Source organism: Pristis pectinata, chromosome 15 (genome assembly GCF_009764475.1).
Source record: "Pristis pectinata isolate sPriPec2 chromosome 15, sPriPec2.1.pri, whole genome shotgun sequence".
Classification (NCBI taxonomy): Eukaryota; Metazoa; Chordata; class Chondrichthyes; order Rhinopristiformes; family Pristidae; genus Pristis; species Pristis pectinata.
Window position 1 is genome coordinate 47,616,042 of NC_067419.1, and position 13,109 is coordinate 47,629,150.

Consider the following 13,109-nt stretch of genomic DNA (forward strand, 5'->3'; position numbering starts at 1 on the left):
GGAAATCCACCATCCCAAGAGCCAATCTACTGAAACTTTACTGCAGCTCCTTGGAAGGTATAGATCAGCAGACCATAACTCAGCACAAGACACCAGATGCAGTATCTCTAAGGTCCTACATAACTGCAATGGCATCTTCATTCCTGTACTTAAATCCTTTTATGTGTTAAAAGAAATGTAATTCTTTCTGTTTATTCTGTGGTACTCTACATAAAGAAAGTTTAGAATGAGGGTCATTTAATCACTGCTAAACTTTTAAAGCAGTTGTAATTTGAAAATAAAGATGTACATTTTTATAGCAGCTTTCACAATCTCACAATAGCCCAAAGTACTTTGTAGCTGTGCAGAACTTCAGAAGTACAGTCACTGTTGTAGTGTAGTCAATTTGCAGGGAGTAAGCTTCCACCAAGCAAGGTGAGAGGGGGTAGGTTCAGAACAGACGTGAGGGGTACATTTTTAACTGAGAGAGTGGTGGATGCCTGGAATGCGTTGCCTGATAGGATGGTGGAGGCAAATTCATTGGGGGCTTTTAAGAGGGGCTTGGATGGGCACATGAATGAGAGGAACATGGAGGGATATGGGCATTCTGTAGGTAGGAGGGATTAGCTATGTCGGCACAACATTGTGGGCTGAAGGGCCTGTTCTGCACGGTAGTGTAGCGGTTAGCGTAACGCTATCACAGCGCCAGCGACCCGGGTTCAATTTCCGCCGCTGTCTGTAAGGAGTTGTAACGTTCTCACCCGTGTCTTCGTGGGTTTCCTCCGGGTGCTCCGGTTCCTCCCACATTCCAAAGACGTACGGGTTAGGAAGTTATGGCCATGCTGTGTTGGCGCCGGAAGCGTGGCGACACTTGCGGGCTGCCCCCCAGAACACTCCACGCAAAAGATGCATTTCACTGTGTGTTTCGATGTACATGTGACTAATAAAGAAACTTTATCTGATCTTCTATGTCCTATGAGATAATGACCCATCATCTAACTCACATGGCATGGAAGCAGGAGCTTCAGCCCACTGAGTCTGTGCTGAACACTAAGCACCTATTGGGTCGAGCAGCATCTGTATGGGGGAGGAAAAGGAAGAATTCCTTTCATCCCACAGACGCTGCTCGACCCGCCGAGTTCCTTCAGCAGATTGCTTGCTGCATAAGAGAGAAATGCATTCATCAGATTCCTGAAGGTCGGAAAAGCCACTGGAAATCGGAAATAAAAACCGGAAAGGAGGGAGAACTTAGTGAGCTTTCATCAGTTTATAAAGTTACTCCGAACTGACAGGATTAAATTGCATTTGTGGAGCAGAGTTAACTTTGTGGTTCACAGGAGCTTCACCAAGCAAGATTTGCCACATCAGGTAGACATTGGATGTAGAGTTATGTTTAAGGAGGTTCTTAAAGCAGGAGCGGGGGTTAGGATTCTGGAGGGAACTCCAGAATGTACAGCTCAGTCAGCTGCAGAAGGCGTCACCACCAATGGTGGAAGGATTAAAATCAGGGGTGGTCAAGAGGCCAGAATTGAGGGAAAGTAGAGGAAGCAGAGGTTTGTAGATGCAGAGGCAAATACAGTGATAGCGAGGAGTGAGAACAAGGAGGGTTATTTACTTAACAAGATAGTTATTTTATTTATATATATTATTTAACAAGAATGTTAAAATGACTGGCCAGGAAGCCAATGTAGGTCAGATCTGTCAGCTTGAACTTATTAATACAAATAAGAATTAGAAGTATTTTCAAAGAAATAAAATACAAAGTCATATCACAATGAAGAATTGAAGAGTTGCCAGTATTAGGGTACACGAGGGGAGAACTTTGGATTCAGTGCCGTGGATGGGAGAGGGTATCAACCTATCAATCACACAGGAGGGGGCGTGTCCCCAGGCTTCATTAGATGTCCCAATGAGGAGTAAGGCCAAAGATCCCTGTGCTGAGCTGCTGACTGAGAGAAGGGAGGACTGCAGACTAACGAACAGAAACAATTCCTGTGACGGCAGCTCCAACACCAGGCAACTAAAGCAGCCAGTCTTCGAGCCATCTCTGGGCAATGGATGCAGCAATTTTCAAGAAAAATGGAGAGATTGCCAAGGTAATTATCCAACTGGTGATGTGGGCAGGAAAATGTAAGGAAGTGAACATTTCTGCTCTTAGCCACCTCTTATCTCAACACTCATTTCTCCATACACACACACACACACACACACACACACTTAACAGACACTCTTACATGCAGACAGACAGATATACACACGTAACATATACACACCAATGCATACGGACATGCATACGGCATACACAGCTACATACAGTTTAATGTGCATGCCTCAAGAAGGCAACATCTATCATCAAAGATCCCCACCATCCGGGCCATGCCATCTTCTCGCAGCTACCATCGGGCAGGAGGTACAGAAGCCTGAAGTCCCACACCACCAGGTTCAGGAACAGCGTCTTCCCTTCAACCATCCGGTTCTTGAACCAACCGGCACAACCCTAATCACTACATTTTAGTAACACTGTGACCTCTTTAATCACTTTGCACTAAAATAGAATTTTTTTTGTTCTAATTGTGTTCTTTCTTGTAAAATTGTGTATAATTTATGTTTAATTTATGCTTTTCTTGTGAATGCTGCTTATCTGATGCTATGTGTCTGTGATGCTGCTGAAAGTAAGTTTTTCATTGCACCTGTGCGTACATGTACCTGTGTATATGACAATAAACTCGACTTTGACTTTGACAGACCCAGCACCTCAGAAACCAACTCTCCAACAAGTATATTCTGCTTCATATAGAGACCAAAATCATAGACAATATTGAGGTGAGATCTAAGCAAGACTTCAGATGGACCAATAAAATGGAGAAACGTTGACATTCTCTTTCCGTAGATGCAGTTGAGTTTTTCCAGGATTTTTTGTTTTTATTTCAGAATCCCAGCATTTGCAGTTTTTATAATTCCCAACTAGAGGAATGTTGCATTCATGGAGTTCAAGAATCAATGAACAGAGTCTCCACACATACACATTAACACACATGGATACACATAAGTACATACTTTAACATGAACACTCTTGCAGATAAGCACATTCTTAGTTCTTTTAGTTACTGAGCGTAAAAATGATTTGAAATAAATGAGAGAATGCTCAGCTAATCAGCCAATAGGATTTGTCTTTCAGAAGCTGATCAGCCCACGGGGTTGTTTCTATCTGAAGTTCTTCTCTCAGGACACTCACGGTAGTGTAGCGGTTAGCGTAAGGTTAGCTATTACAGTACCAGCGACCAGGATTCAATTCCGGCCGCTGTCTGTAAGGAGTTTGTATGTTCTCCCCGTGTCTGCGTGGGTTTCCTCCGAGTGTTCCAGTTTCCTCCCACATTCCAAAGACGTCTGGGTTAGGAAGTTGTGGGCGTGCTATGTTGGCACCGGAAGTGTGGTGACACTTTCAGGCTGCCCCCAGAACTCTCTACATAAAAAGATGCATTTCACTGTGTGTTTCGATGTACATGTGACTAATAAAGAAATCTTATCTTATCATCAGTGGGTTTGTTTTCAAGACCAAATTGGGAAACAACTACATTTCTGTAGTGCTTTTCCCAGTCCTTGTATGTCCAATGCACTGCACTGTCAAAGAAATACTGTTTAAAATGCAGCCATCGCTGTAGTGTAGGAAGCATTATGACCAGCTCCCATGGACAACAGTGTGATAATAACAAGCCCTCTACTCCTGAATTAGTGAGTTAGCGATGAATTAGGACGGAACCCTATTTCTCGCCACTCCCCACCACCTCCACTACCTACCTTGCTCTTCTTCAGAATAGCACCTTGGGATCTTTGGCATGCATCTGGAAGGGCAGAGGGGGCTTTTGTTTAAAGCCCCTACTAGTCTAGCCCCTACCCCTGTGGCAGTCAAAATGCAAGTTATTTCTTCTTTCCTTGGTTAAGGTGTTGGATGGGAACTCTTCCTCCGTCACAGGGTACAGGTCCTCCCCGGGTTACCAACACCCAACTTATGTACAGCCCGTAGATACAAACGAGCATTTGGGAGACCGGTGGGATGGATTTGCCGGCTGCTGCAGGGCTGCAGGCATCTTCTGCCGGGTGGGAACTTGGTTCACGGCCACATTTCCGATTTGTGATCTCTTACGAACAACTCACAGTCGAAGTCAAAGTCGAGTTTATTGTCATCTGCACAAGTCCATGTGTGCACAGGTGCAATGAAAAACTTACTTGCAGCAGCATCACGGGCACAGAGCATCAGGTAAGCAGCATTCACAAGAAAAGCACAAATTAAACATAAATTATACACAATTTTTACAAGAATGAATATAATTAGGACAAAAAAATCCCCGCATAACCTGGAGTGGACCTGCACAGAGAGGAGAAGAATTAATCTTTTCCCATCCTATGAAAGGCTGATATTCACCACCGGCTCTGTCTGTGGGGGAGTGGCAATGTATCTGGTGTCCTGCAAGGACCTGTGTTAGAGCTCCAGCTATTCACTGTAATTATCAAGTTACCAATGAACTAAAATGGGTCACAGTGGACACAAGATAGGTGAAGCATTAAATTATAAAGAGATATTAATAGAATGAGTAAATAGGCAAATTGGAGGCAAATAGATTTTCGTGCAGCCATATTTGAGATCCATTCAAGATCCTTTGAAGTACCCTTGTACTACCTCGATGTACTGTTGTAATAATCTGTGTGGATGGCAGGCAAAACAAAGTTTTTCACTGTACCTCGGTACATGTGACAGTAATAAACTAATTTACCAATTTACCAATTCACCTGGATGAATTGAGTTGAGCCAGAGGAGATGTTATTCAATGTGAGGACGAACCCAACCAGGTGAAGCCATGTTGGTGGAGGGGGAACGGTTGCTCTGATCAGGGAGGAAGCAAAAAGCCCTCAAGCCATCCTGGTGTGGACGGAGGTGTTAAGGGATTGGACATTCATGGCAAAGCATGGAAAATGCCCAGGCCAGTGTCCAGAGCTCCATTCAAGAGTCTTATAACAGTGGGATAGAAGCTGCCCTTGATCCTGGTGGTACGTGCTTTCAGGCTTTTGTATCTTCTGCCCAATGGGAGGAGGGATAAGAGAGAATGTCTGTGGTTCAATTTCAAATAATTAGTGTCTCCAGCTTTTCGTTTCAGCTTTATCCAATTCTGCTTCACTTACTTACACATTCAAACCAGTTCCTTGTTTCTCTACTTCTGTCATTATCCTCTTCGTGCCCTTTAACAGCTACTCTGTCCTGCCTGACACACAATTACAGACTTCTCTCTCACTCTCCTCTCATCTTCTCACTTTCTCTGTGTCTTAAAACCTGTTTGTCTTTAATTATTCCCAGTCCAATTAGTTTGGCACAACAAAGGGCTGTTCCTGTTCTATGTTCTATGTTCTTGGACCTGAAAAGTTACCTCTGTTTCTCTCTCCACAGCTGCTGCCTGATCTGCTGAGTGTTTCCAACAATATCTGTTTCAATTCAAATTTCCAGTTTCTACAGTATTTTGCTTTAATAGATGTTTGTTCCAGAAATGTGCCTAAGATGGCATTCCAGTTCTGAAGCTTGCAATGAGAATCATTATGCTGTTTATCTTCTCCATTCTAGCAATCCATGTACATTGAGGAGAAGTCCATCAAGGGTGATGTGATCTCTGTTATCTTTTCATTGAAGGAAGAGATTGGAGCCTTGGCCAAAGCCTTGCGTCTGTTTGAGGTAATTCCTGTTGAATTTGAATCTACCCATTGTTATTAGTCCCCAAGATCAACATCGGAGGTTGTTCCCACCCATTTTATTCGGGAAACTGATTCTTCTTTTCTGAAAATCAGTCTTCCCTTCAGCCGGTACAGTTAGAACACAGAACAGTACAGCACAGGGACAGGCCCTTTGGCCCACAATGTCTGTGCCAAACACAGTGCTGAATTAAACTAAATCCCTTCTGCCTGCACATGATCCATACCCCTCCATTCCCTGCATATTCATGTGTCTGTCTCGCAGCTTCTTAAACACCACTGTCGTATCCACTTCCACCACCACCCCTGGCAGCCCGTTCCAGACACCCACCGCTGTCTGTGTAAAAAACTTGCCCTGCACATCTCCTTTAAATTTGCTGCCCCTCACCTTAAGACGATTCCCTCAAGTATTTGACATTTCTACTCCAGGAAAAATATTCTGACTGTCTACCCTATCTATGATTATAATTTTATAAACTTCTATTATTTCTCCCCTCAGCCTCCAACACTCCAGAGAAAACAACCCCAGTTTGTCCAACCTCTCGTTATAACTCATACCCTCTAATCCAGGCAGCATCCTGGTGAACCTCTTCTGCGCCTTCTCCAAAGCCTCCACTTCCTTCCTGGAATGGGGTGGAGAACTTTGCTGGAACAAAACAAAATGATTGTCAAGAAATTCACATTGGTCAGTTGCATGAAACCCCCTATATAGAGGCGTCAGCACATTCCACAGTGCCCCCAAAATTCAGTTCCATTGACTCAGATCTTCATTGCAAAGTATAATACTAGAGAGGTCTTGTCACAACTGTACGGGGAATTGGACAGACAACACTTGAAAAATGGCATACAGTTTTGGTTTCATTATATGAGCATGAATTTACTTACACTGGAGGTCATTCAGAGAAGGTTGGAGAAACAAACAAAGGTCAGGCAACATCTGTGGGGGGAAACAAAACTGTCGACGTTTCAGGTCAAGACCCTACGTCAGGACTGCTGCAGGACTTAGACCCAAAACGCCGACAATTCTGGTCCCCCCACAGATGCTGCCTGACCAGCTGAGTTCCTCCAGCAGATTGTTTGTTGCTCCAGACTCCAACATCTGCAGTCTCAATTCACAGAAGGTTCACTAGGTTGATTTCTAGGATTAAGCGGATGTCTTATGAGGACCAATACTACTGTAGAAGAACGAGAGGTGATGTTTTTGGAACATGTGTGGGTCTGAGGAGAATTGACGGGATGGGAGGTTAATTGGCCTTCGGGTGTATGTTAGTGGCAGAATCTGGTGCGAGTTGATGGGAATATGGGTACAACAAAATGAACTCCTCAGACAGCACCTTCCAAACCACCACCTCTACCAGCAAGAAGGACAAGGGCAGCCATGGAAGCTGCCCAACAAGTCCCACACCATCCTGACTTGGAAATATATCACCATTCCTTCACCGTCGCTGGGTCAAAGTCCTGGAACTCCCTCCCTGACAGCACTGTGGGTACACCCACACCTCAAGGACCGCAGTGGTTCAAGAAGGCAGCTCACCACCATCTTCTCAAGGGCAACTAGGGATGGGCAATTAAATGCTGGCTCAGCCTGCGAAGCCCACGTCCCTTGAATGAATAAAAAAGTTAGTGTAACTGTTGGTTGGCATGGAGATGGTGAGCCAAAGGGTCTGTTTCCATGACTCCAATGTTTCCCCTTGTGTGGGCTATCTAGAACGAGAAAGCAAAATTAGGGGTCACCCATTTCAAACACAGGTGAGGAGGAATTTCTTGTCTCGGGATGTTGTGAATCTTTGGCGATCACAACCTTCAGAGTGACAGAGGCAGAGTCACTGAATATATTCTAGGCTGAGCTAAAAAGAATTTTGGTCAACATGCGAGTCAAGGGTTATGGGGAACAGGCAGGAACTGAGGGCAAGATCAAATCAATTGTGATCTTATGAACTGTTGGGCAAGCTTGAGTGCTGAATGGTCTCCTCCTGTGCTGATTTCTGGTGTCACGTTCAAAAGAATGAATCAGAGTGACACGTCAATGTACCATATTTAGTGTGAATTCTTAGATAGACAGTAAGTTACATGCAATACCTTTGGAACAGATATCATTGTTGATATTACATAGGAGGTCAACGCAGATAAAAGGGAACAGTCAGGCACTGAGAGACCAACTGGAGAATGCACTTTAACTCCACTAAGATCTAGTTACACAGAGACCGTGCAGGCAGCACAGTGGTGACGCACACAGAGCTGCTGCCTCACAGCTCCAGTGACCCAGGTTCAATCCTGACCTTGGCTGCTGTCTGTGAGGAGTTTGCATATTCTCCCCGTGGTGGGTTTCCCCCGGGCGCTCTGGTTTCCTCCCACATCCCAAAGGCATGCAGTTTGGCAGCTCAACTGACCGCTGTAAATTTCCCCTGGTGTAGATGTGTGGCAGGTGAACCAGGGAGAAACCGACGGGAATGTGAGAGAGAATAGGTTGCAGGGAGATAAGTGGGATTGATAGGTTTGCTCTGAGACCTGGCATAGACTTGATAGGCTGAATGTCCTCCCTCTATATTGTAAGGAAATGTGAGAAATATATAGAATCTAAACCCAATCTCAATGTTTTAGTCAATGTGCCAGATCAGTACAAAGGCCAATGATTGAGAAACTAAACCACTCAAGGCCACATTTGAGCACAACCTTCAGGAGGTTACTCAGGACTACAGAGAGTTAGCTTGCAGGTTACACAGTGTTTACTTGAGTTTGGAATTGGAATTGGAATTGGTTTATTATTGAGTGTACTGAGATTTACGTGTACTGAGATACAGTGAAAAACTGAGTTTTGCAAGCCATCTATACAGATTGTTTCAAAACATAAGTACCTCGAGGTAGTACAAAAGCAATAACAAAATGCTAAATATAGTGTTACAGTTACAGAGAAACTGCAGTGCAGGTAGACAATAAGGTGTAAGGGCCATGACGGGGTAGATTGTGAAGTCAAGTGTTCATCTTTAACATATAAGAGGTCCATTCAAGAGTCTTATAACAGTGGTATAGAAGCTGTCCACGAGCCTGGTGGTGTGTGTTTTCAAGCTTTTGTATCTTCTGCCTGTTGAAGGGGGGAGAAGAGAGAATGAACTAAAGCTTTTGTCTAATTGTGCCTTTAATTCGAAAACACAGTGTGGTTTGATCTGCGGAACGGTCAATGTGAATACAAGGTAGGACTAATCTGCATTCAATGAGCCACCCTGCTCACAAACTCTCCAAGTGCTTCCCAGTGCTGGTCAGACCTGCAGGGTCAATATCCAAAGAGGCTGGTATTGGTTGAAACCAGTCATCAAAAAACTGCGGATATATTGCATATCTGACATAACAACAGAAAACTTTAGGACTCACAGTTTCTGTGGAGAGATGAACCTGCCACAGCCCTGATGAAAGTTTATCAACCAAAAACATTGAGCCAATTTCTCTCCTCACAGATATGGCTCCTCAAACCTGTTCCACTCTTCGATACGATCAGCTGACCTGATCTTGGCCTCAGCTCCAATTTCCTGCCCAGTTCCCACCATCCCCAATAATCCTTCCTTTTCATATTCAAATTCCTGTTTTAAGTCCATGACCACGTTTTGAACTGTTTTGCTCACCTTAATCTCCCTTTTGGAGTTTTTGCCTCTACGTATGTTTATTATTGCCCCTCACTTGTCCATGTTTTTTTTAGGACCGAGTAAAATTCTTGCCCTTTAGGGATGTAAACTGCTCCTGATTTACGGTGAGCTCTTCTCTGAACATCTACAGATCTCTGGGATTTTACTGATCAACAGATAGTGTGGGCAGTTTCTAAATCATCCAATCATCTCAGCTGTCTCGGAGAAGAGCTGAGGCAACAGACTCCTCTTTCTCCCTTTCAATCACATTTCGATCATTGTTATTTAAACCTTCACACAACATGAGCCTGCTCACTACATATGGTTCACTACTCATTATCAAACATAACATGGTTTGTACCATTGTTGAAATTGTTCAGAAAACTTTTCTGAATTCATTTCAGAAATTCATCTCTTTTCAGACAGGAACTAGATTGCTTATCCTAATCTACATGAAGATTAAAATTCCCCCATTAAAAACTCTTTGCCTTGAATACAATGATTGCTAATATGTGCACTTATACATTCTGCCACTTCACGGCTGCTACCAGGCAGCTGGTCGCAACTCCCAGTACAATCCAATATCATTTTCCACCCTTTAACTCTCCTCTATCTGCTGACGTCTCATTACATCCTTAGTATTGAGGCACTTTGATCCTTAATCATTGAGGTTACTACTCCCCTATGAGTCTTAAAACCTACTATTGGTATTGGTACTGGTATTGGTATTGGTTTATTATTGTCATTTGTACTGAGGTACAGTGAAAAGCTTGACTTACAAACTGATTGTACAGGTCAATTCATTACACAGTGCAGTTACATTGAGTCAGTACAGAGTGCATTGATGTAGTACAGGTAAAAACAATAACAGTACAGAGTAAAGTGTCACAGCTACAGAGAAAGTGCAGTGCAATAAGGTGCAAGGTCACAACAAGGTAGATCGTGAGGTCAAAGTCCATCTCATTGTATAAGGGAACCGTTCAATAGTCTTATCACTGTGGGGTAGAAGCTGTCCTTAAGTCTGGTGGTACGTGCCTTCAGGCTCCTGTATCTTCTACCCGATGGAAGAGGAGAGAAGAGAGAATGTCCCTGGTGGGTGGGGGCTTTGATTATGCTGGCTGCTACACCAAGACAACGAGAGGTAAAGACAGAGTCCAAGGAGGGGAGGCTGGTGTCTGTGATGCGCTCGGCTGTGTCCACAACTCTCTGCAGTTTCTTGCGGTCTTGGGCAGAGCAGTTGCTCTACCAAACCGTGATACATCCAGATAGGATGCTTTCTATGGTGCATTGGTAAAAGTTGGTGAGAGTCAAAGGGGACAAACCAAATTTCTTTAGCCTCCTGAGGAAATAGAGGCACTGGTGAGCTTTCTTGGCCATGGCATCTATGTGATTTGACCAGGACAGGCTGTTGGTGATGTTCACTTCCAGGAACTTGAAGCTGTCAACCCTCTCGACCTCAGCACCATTGATGTAGACAGGTGCATGTGCATCGCCCCCTTTCCTGAAGTCAATGACCAGCTCTTTAGTTTTGTTGACATTGAGGGAAAGGTTGTTGTCACGACACCATTCCACTAAGCTCTCTATCTCCTTCCTGTACTCCAAGTCATCGCTGTTGGAGATACGGCCTACAATGGTGGTATCATCTGCAAACTTGTAGGTGGGTGAAAGTGAAACTACATTTCATTTTTACCCAAGACTGTTTTGCAGCCATGTCTCAGCAATGTCTACCTTGCTATTTCCACTGGTTGAATTGGTACCCTCAATGAGATCCAATTATCCCTCAGACTACATAGAACATAGAACAGTACAGCACAGGAACAGGCCATTCAGCTCATGATGTTGTTCCACACTAATTTAACTCATAATTAAAAGCCTAACTAAACTAATCCTTTCTGCCTACACAATGTCCACATCCCTCCATTCTCTGTACATCCATGTGCTGATCTAAAAACTTCTTAAACGCCTCTATCATATCTGCCTCCACCCCCACCCCTGGCAGCACATTCCAGGCACCCACCACTCTCTGTGTAAAAAAAACTCGCCCCGCACATCTCCTTTGAACTTTCCCTATATAACCTTAAATGCTTGCCACCTAGTATTAGGTATTTCAACCCTGGGAAAAAGATACTGGCTGTCTACTCTATCTACGACCCTCATAAATTTATAAACCTCTATCAGGTCTCCCCTCAGCCTCCACCGCTCCAGAGAAAACAATCCAAGTTTGTCCAACCTCTCTATATTGCACACACCCTCTAATCCAGGCAGTGTCCTGGTAAACCTCTTCTGCACTCTTTTCCAAGCCTCCACATCCTTCCTGTAATGGGGCAACCAGAATATTCCATGTGACCGTATGCAGGAAGATCATTTGGGCCACTTTCCTTAAGTTGCCTTGTGGTTTAATATTTTTTCATACACATTGCTTATTTCTTTCTTCTGTTTTTGTTATTGTATACAGGAAAAGTTTATCTTTGGTTACAAGCATAAAGTACGTGTGATAATACTCACTGCCTGTCATCTTCTGTTCATTTTATTTCATTGGAGTCACAGAAGTATATGGGAATGTAGAACAGTACAGTGCAGGAACAGGCCCTTCTGCCCATCATGTCTATGCTGACCATGATGCCAAATTAAACTAATCCGATCTGTCTGCATGTGATCCATGTGCCTCCATTCCCTGCATATTCATGAAAGCCTCCTAAACACCACTACCATATCTGCTTCCACCACTAGGTACATTGTAATTCACAAAATGAGAAATTCATCTGTGGGCACCAGCCCCAAACACAGGTGCAGAAATGACTTCAACTGGCAGCCAGTACCTGCACATGTGAGGCCAAATTTGGAGTATTGTGTGCAGTTCTGGTCACCTAACTATAGGGAGGATATCAGTAAGATTGAAAGAGTGCAGAGGAGATTTACTAGAATGTTGCCAGGTCTTCAGGAGTTGAGTTACAGGGAAAGACTGAACAGGTTAGGACTTTATTCCTTGGAGCGCAGAAGAATGAGGGGAGATTTGGCAGAGGTTTACAAAATTATGAGGGGTATAGACAGAGTTAATGCGAGTAGGCTCTTTCCACCTAGATTAGGAGAGATAAGTACGAGAGGACATGGCTTTAGGGTGAAAGGGGAATAGTTTAGGGGGAACATTAGGGGCAACTACTTCACTCAGAGAGTGGTGGGAGTGTGGAACGGGCTGCCATCTGATGTGGTAAATGCGGGTTCACTCTTGTTTTAAGAATAAATTGGATAGATACATGTATGGGAGAGGTCTGGAGGGTTATGGACTGGGTGCAGGTCAATGGGACTAGCGGAATAAAGTTTCGACTAGAAGGACCGAATGGCCTGTTTTTCTGTGCTGTAGTGTTCTATGGTTCTATGGTTCTATGTGTTTGGGGCTAGTGACCAAAGATGAATTTCTCATTTTGTAAATTCTAATTTTCCCGCAGTACCTGAAGACCATCTCCTCTCTTCCACTTGTTCTATAATCATCAGTAGTAGAAGCCTTTCCCCTGACCCGACCCACATCCCAACCTCCATTGAGGAAAACTGTACGTTCTTGAATCAGAAGCACCAAGTGTCTGTGTTTTGTTTAGTGCTTCTGAAATTTGGCCCAAAGCTGCCTCCAAAACTTGGAGGTGCAAACTATGTTTTTTACTTGCCTTGCAGTTCCAAAGTATTGTAAATATTTGTGCTCTGCATTGCGCAAACTCATCCAAGGTCAGCATCTGGAGGTAGGTTACACACGCGTCAGTCACCATGCTAAATGACCGTAACCCT

At 43.9% G+C, this 13,109-nt stretch overlaps 1 protein-coding gene across 1 annotated transcript in view; it reads left to right on the forward strand.

Annotated features, from left to right (window-relative positions):
* The first annotated feature begins 1,908 nt into the window (after positions 1-1,908).
* The window catches only part of pah (phenylalanine hydroxylase), a 75,384-nt gene continuing 64,183 nt past the window's right edge, over positions 1,909-13,109 (forward strand). The window contains exons 1-2 of the mRNA XM_052029841.1: positions 1,909-2,075; positions 5,591-5,698. Of these exons, the coding sequence (XP_051885801.1) occupies positions 2,034-2,075; positions 5,591-5,698 (150 nt within the window). The 5' untranslated portion in view covers positions 1,909-2,033. The remainder of the gene's footprint in view (positions 2,076-5,590; positions 5,699-13,109) is intronic.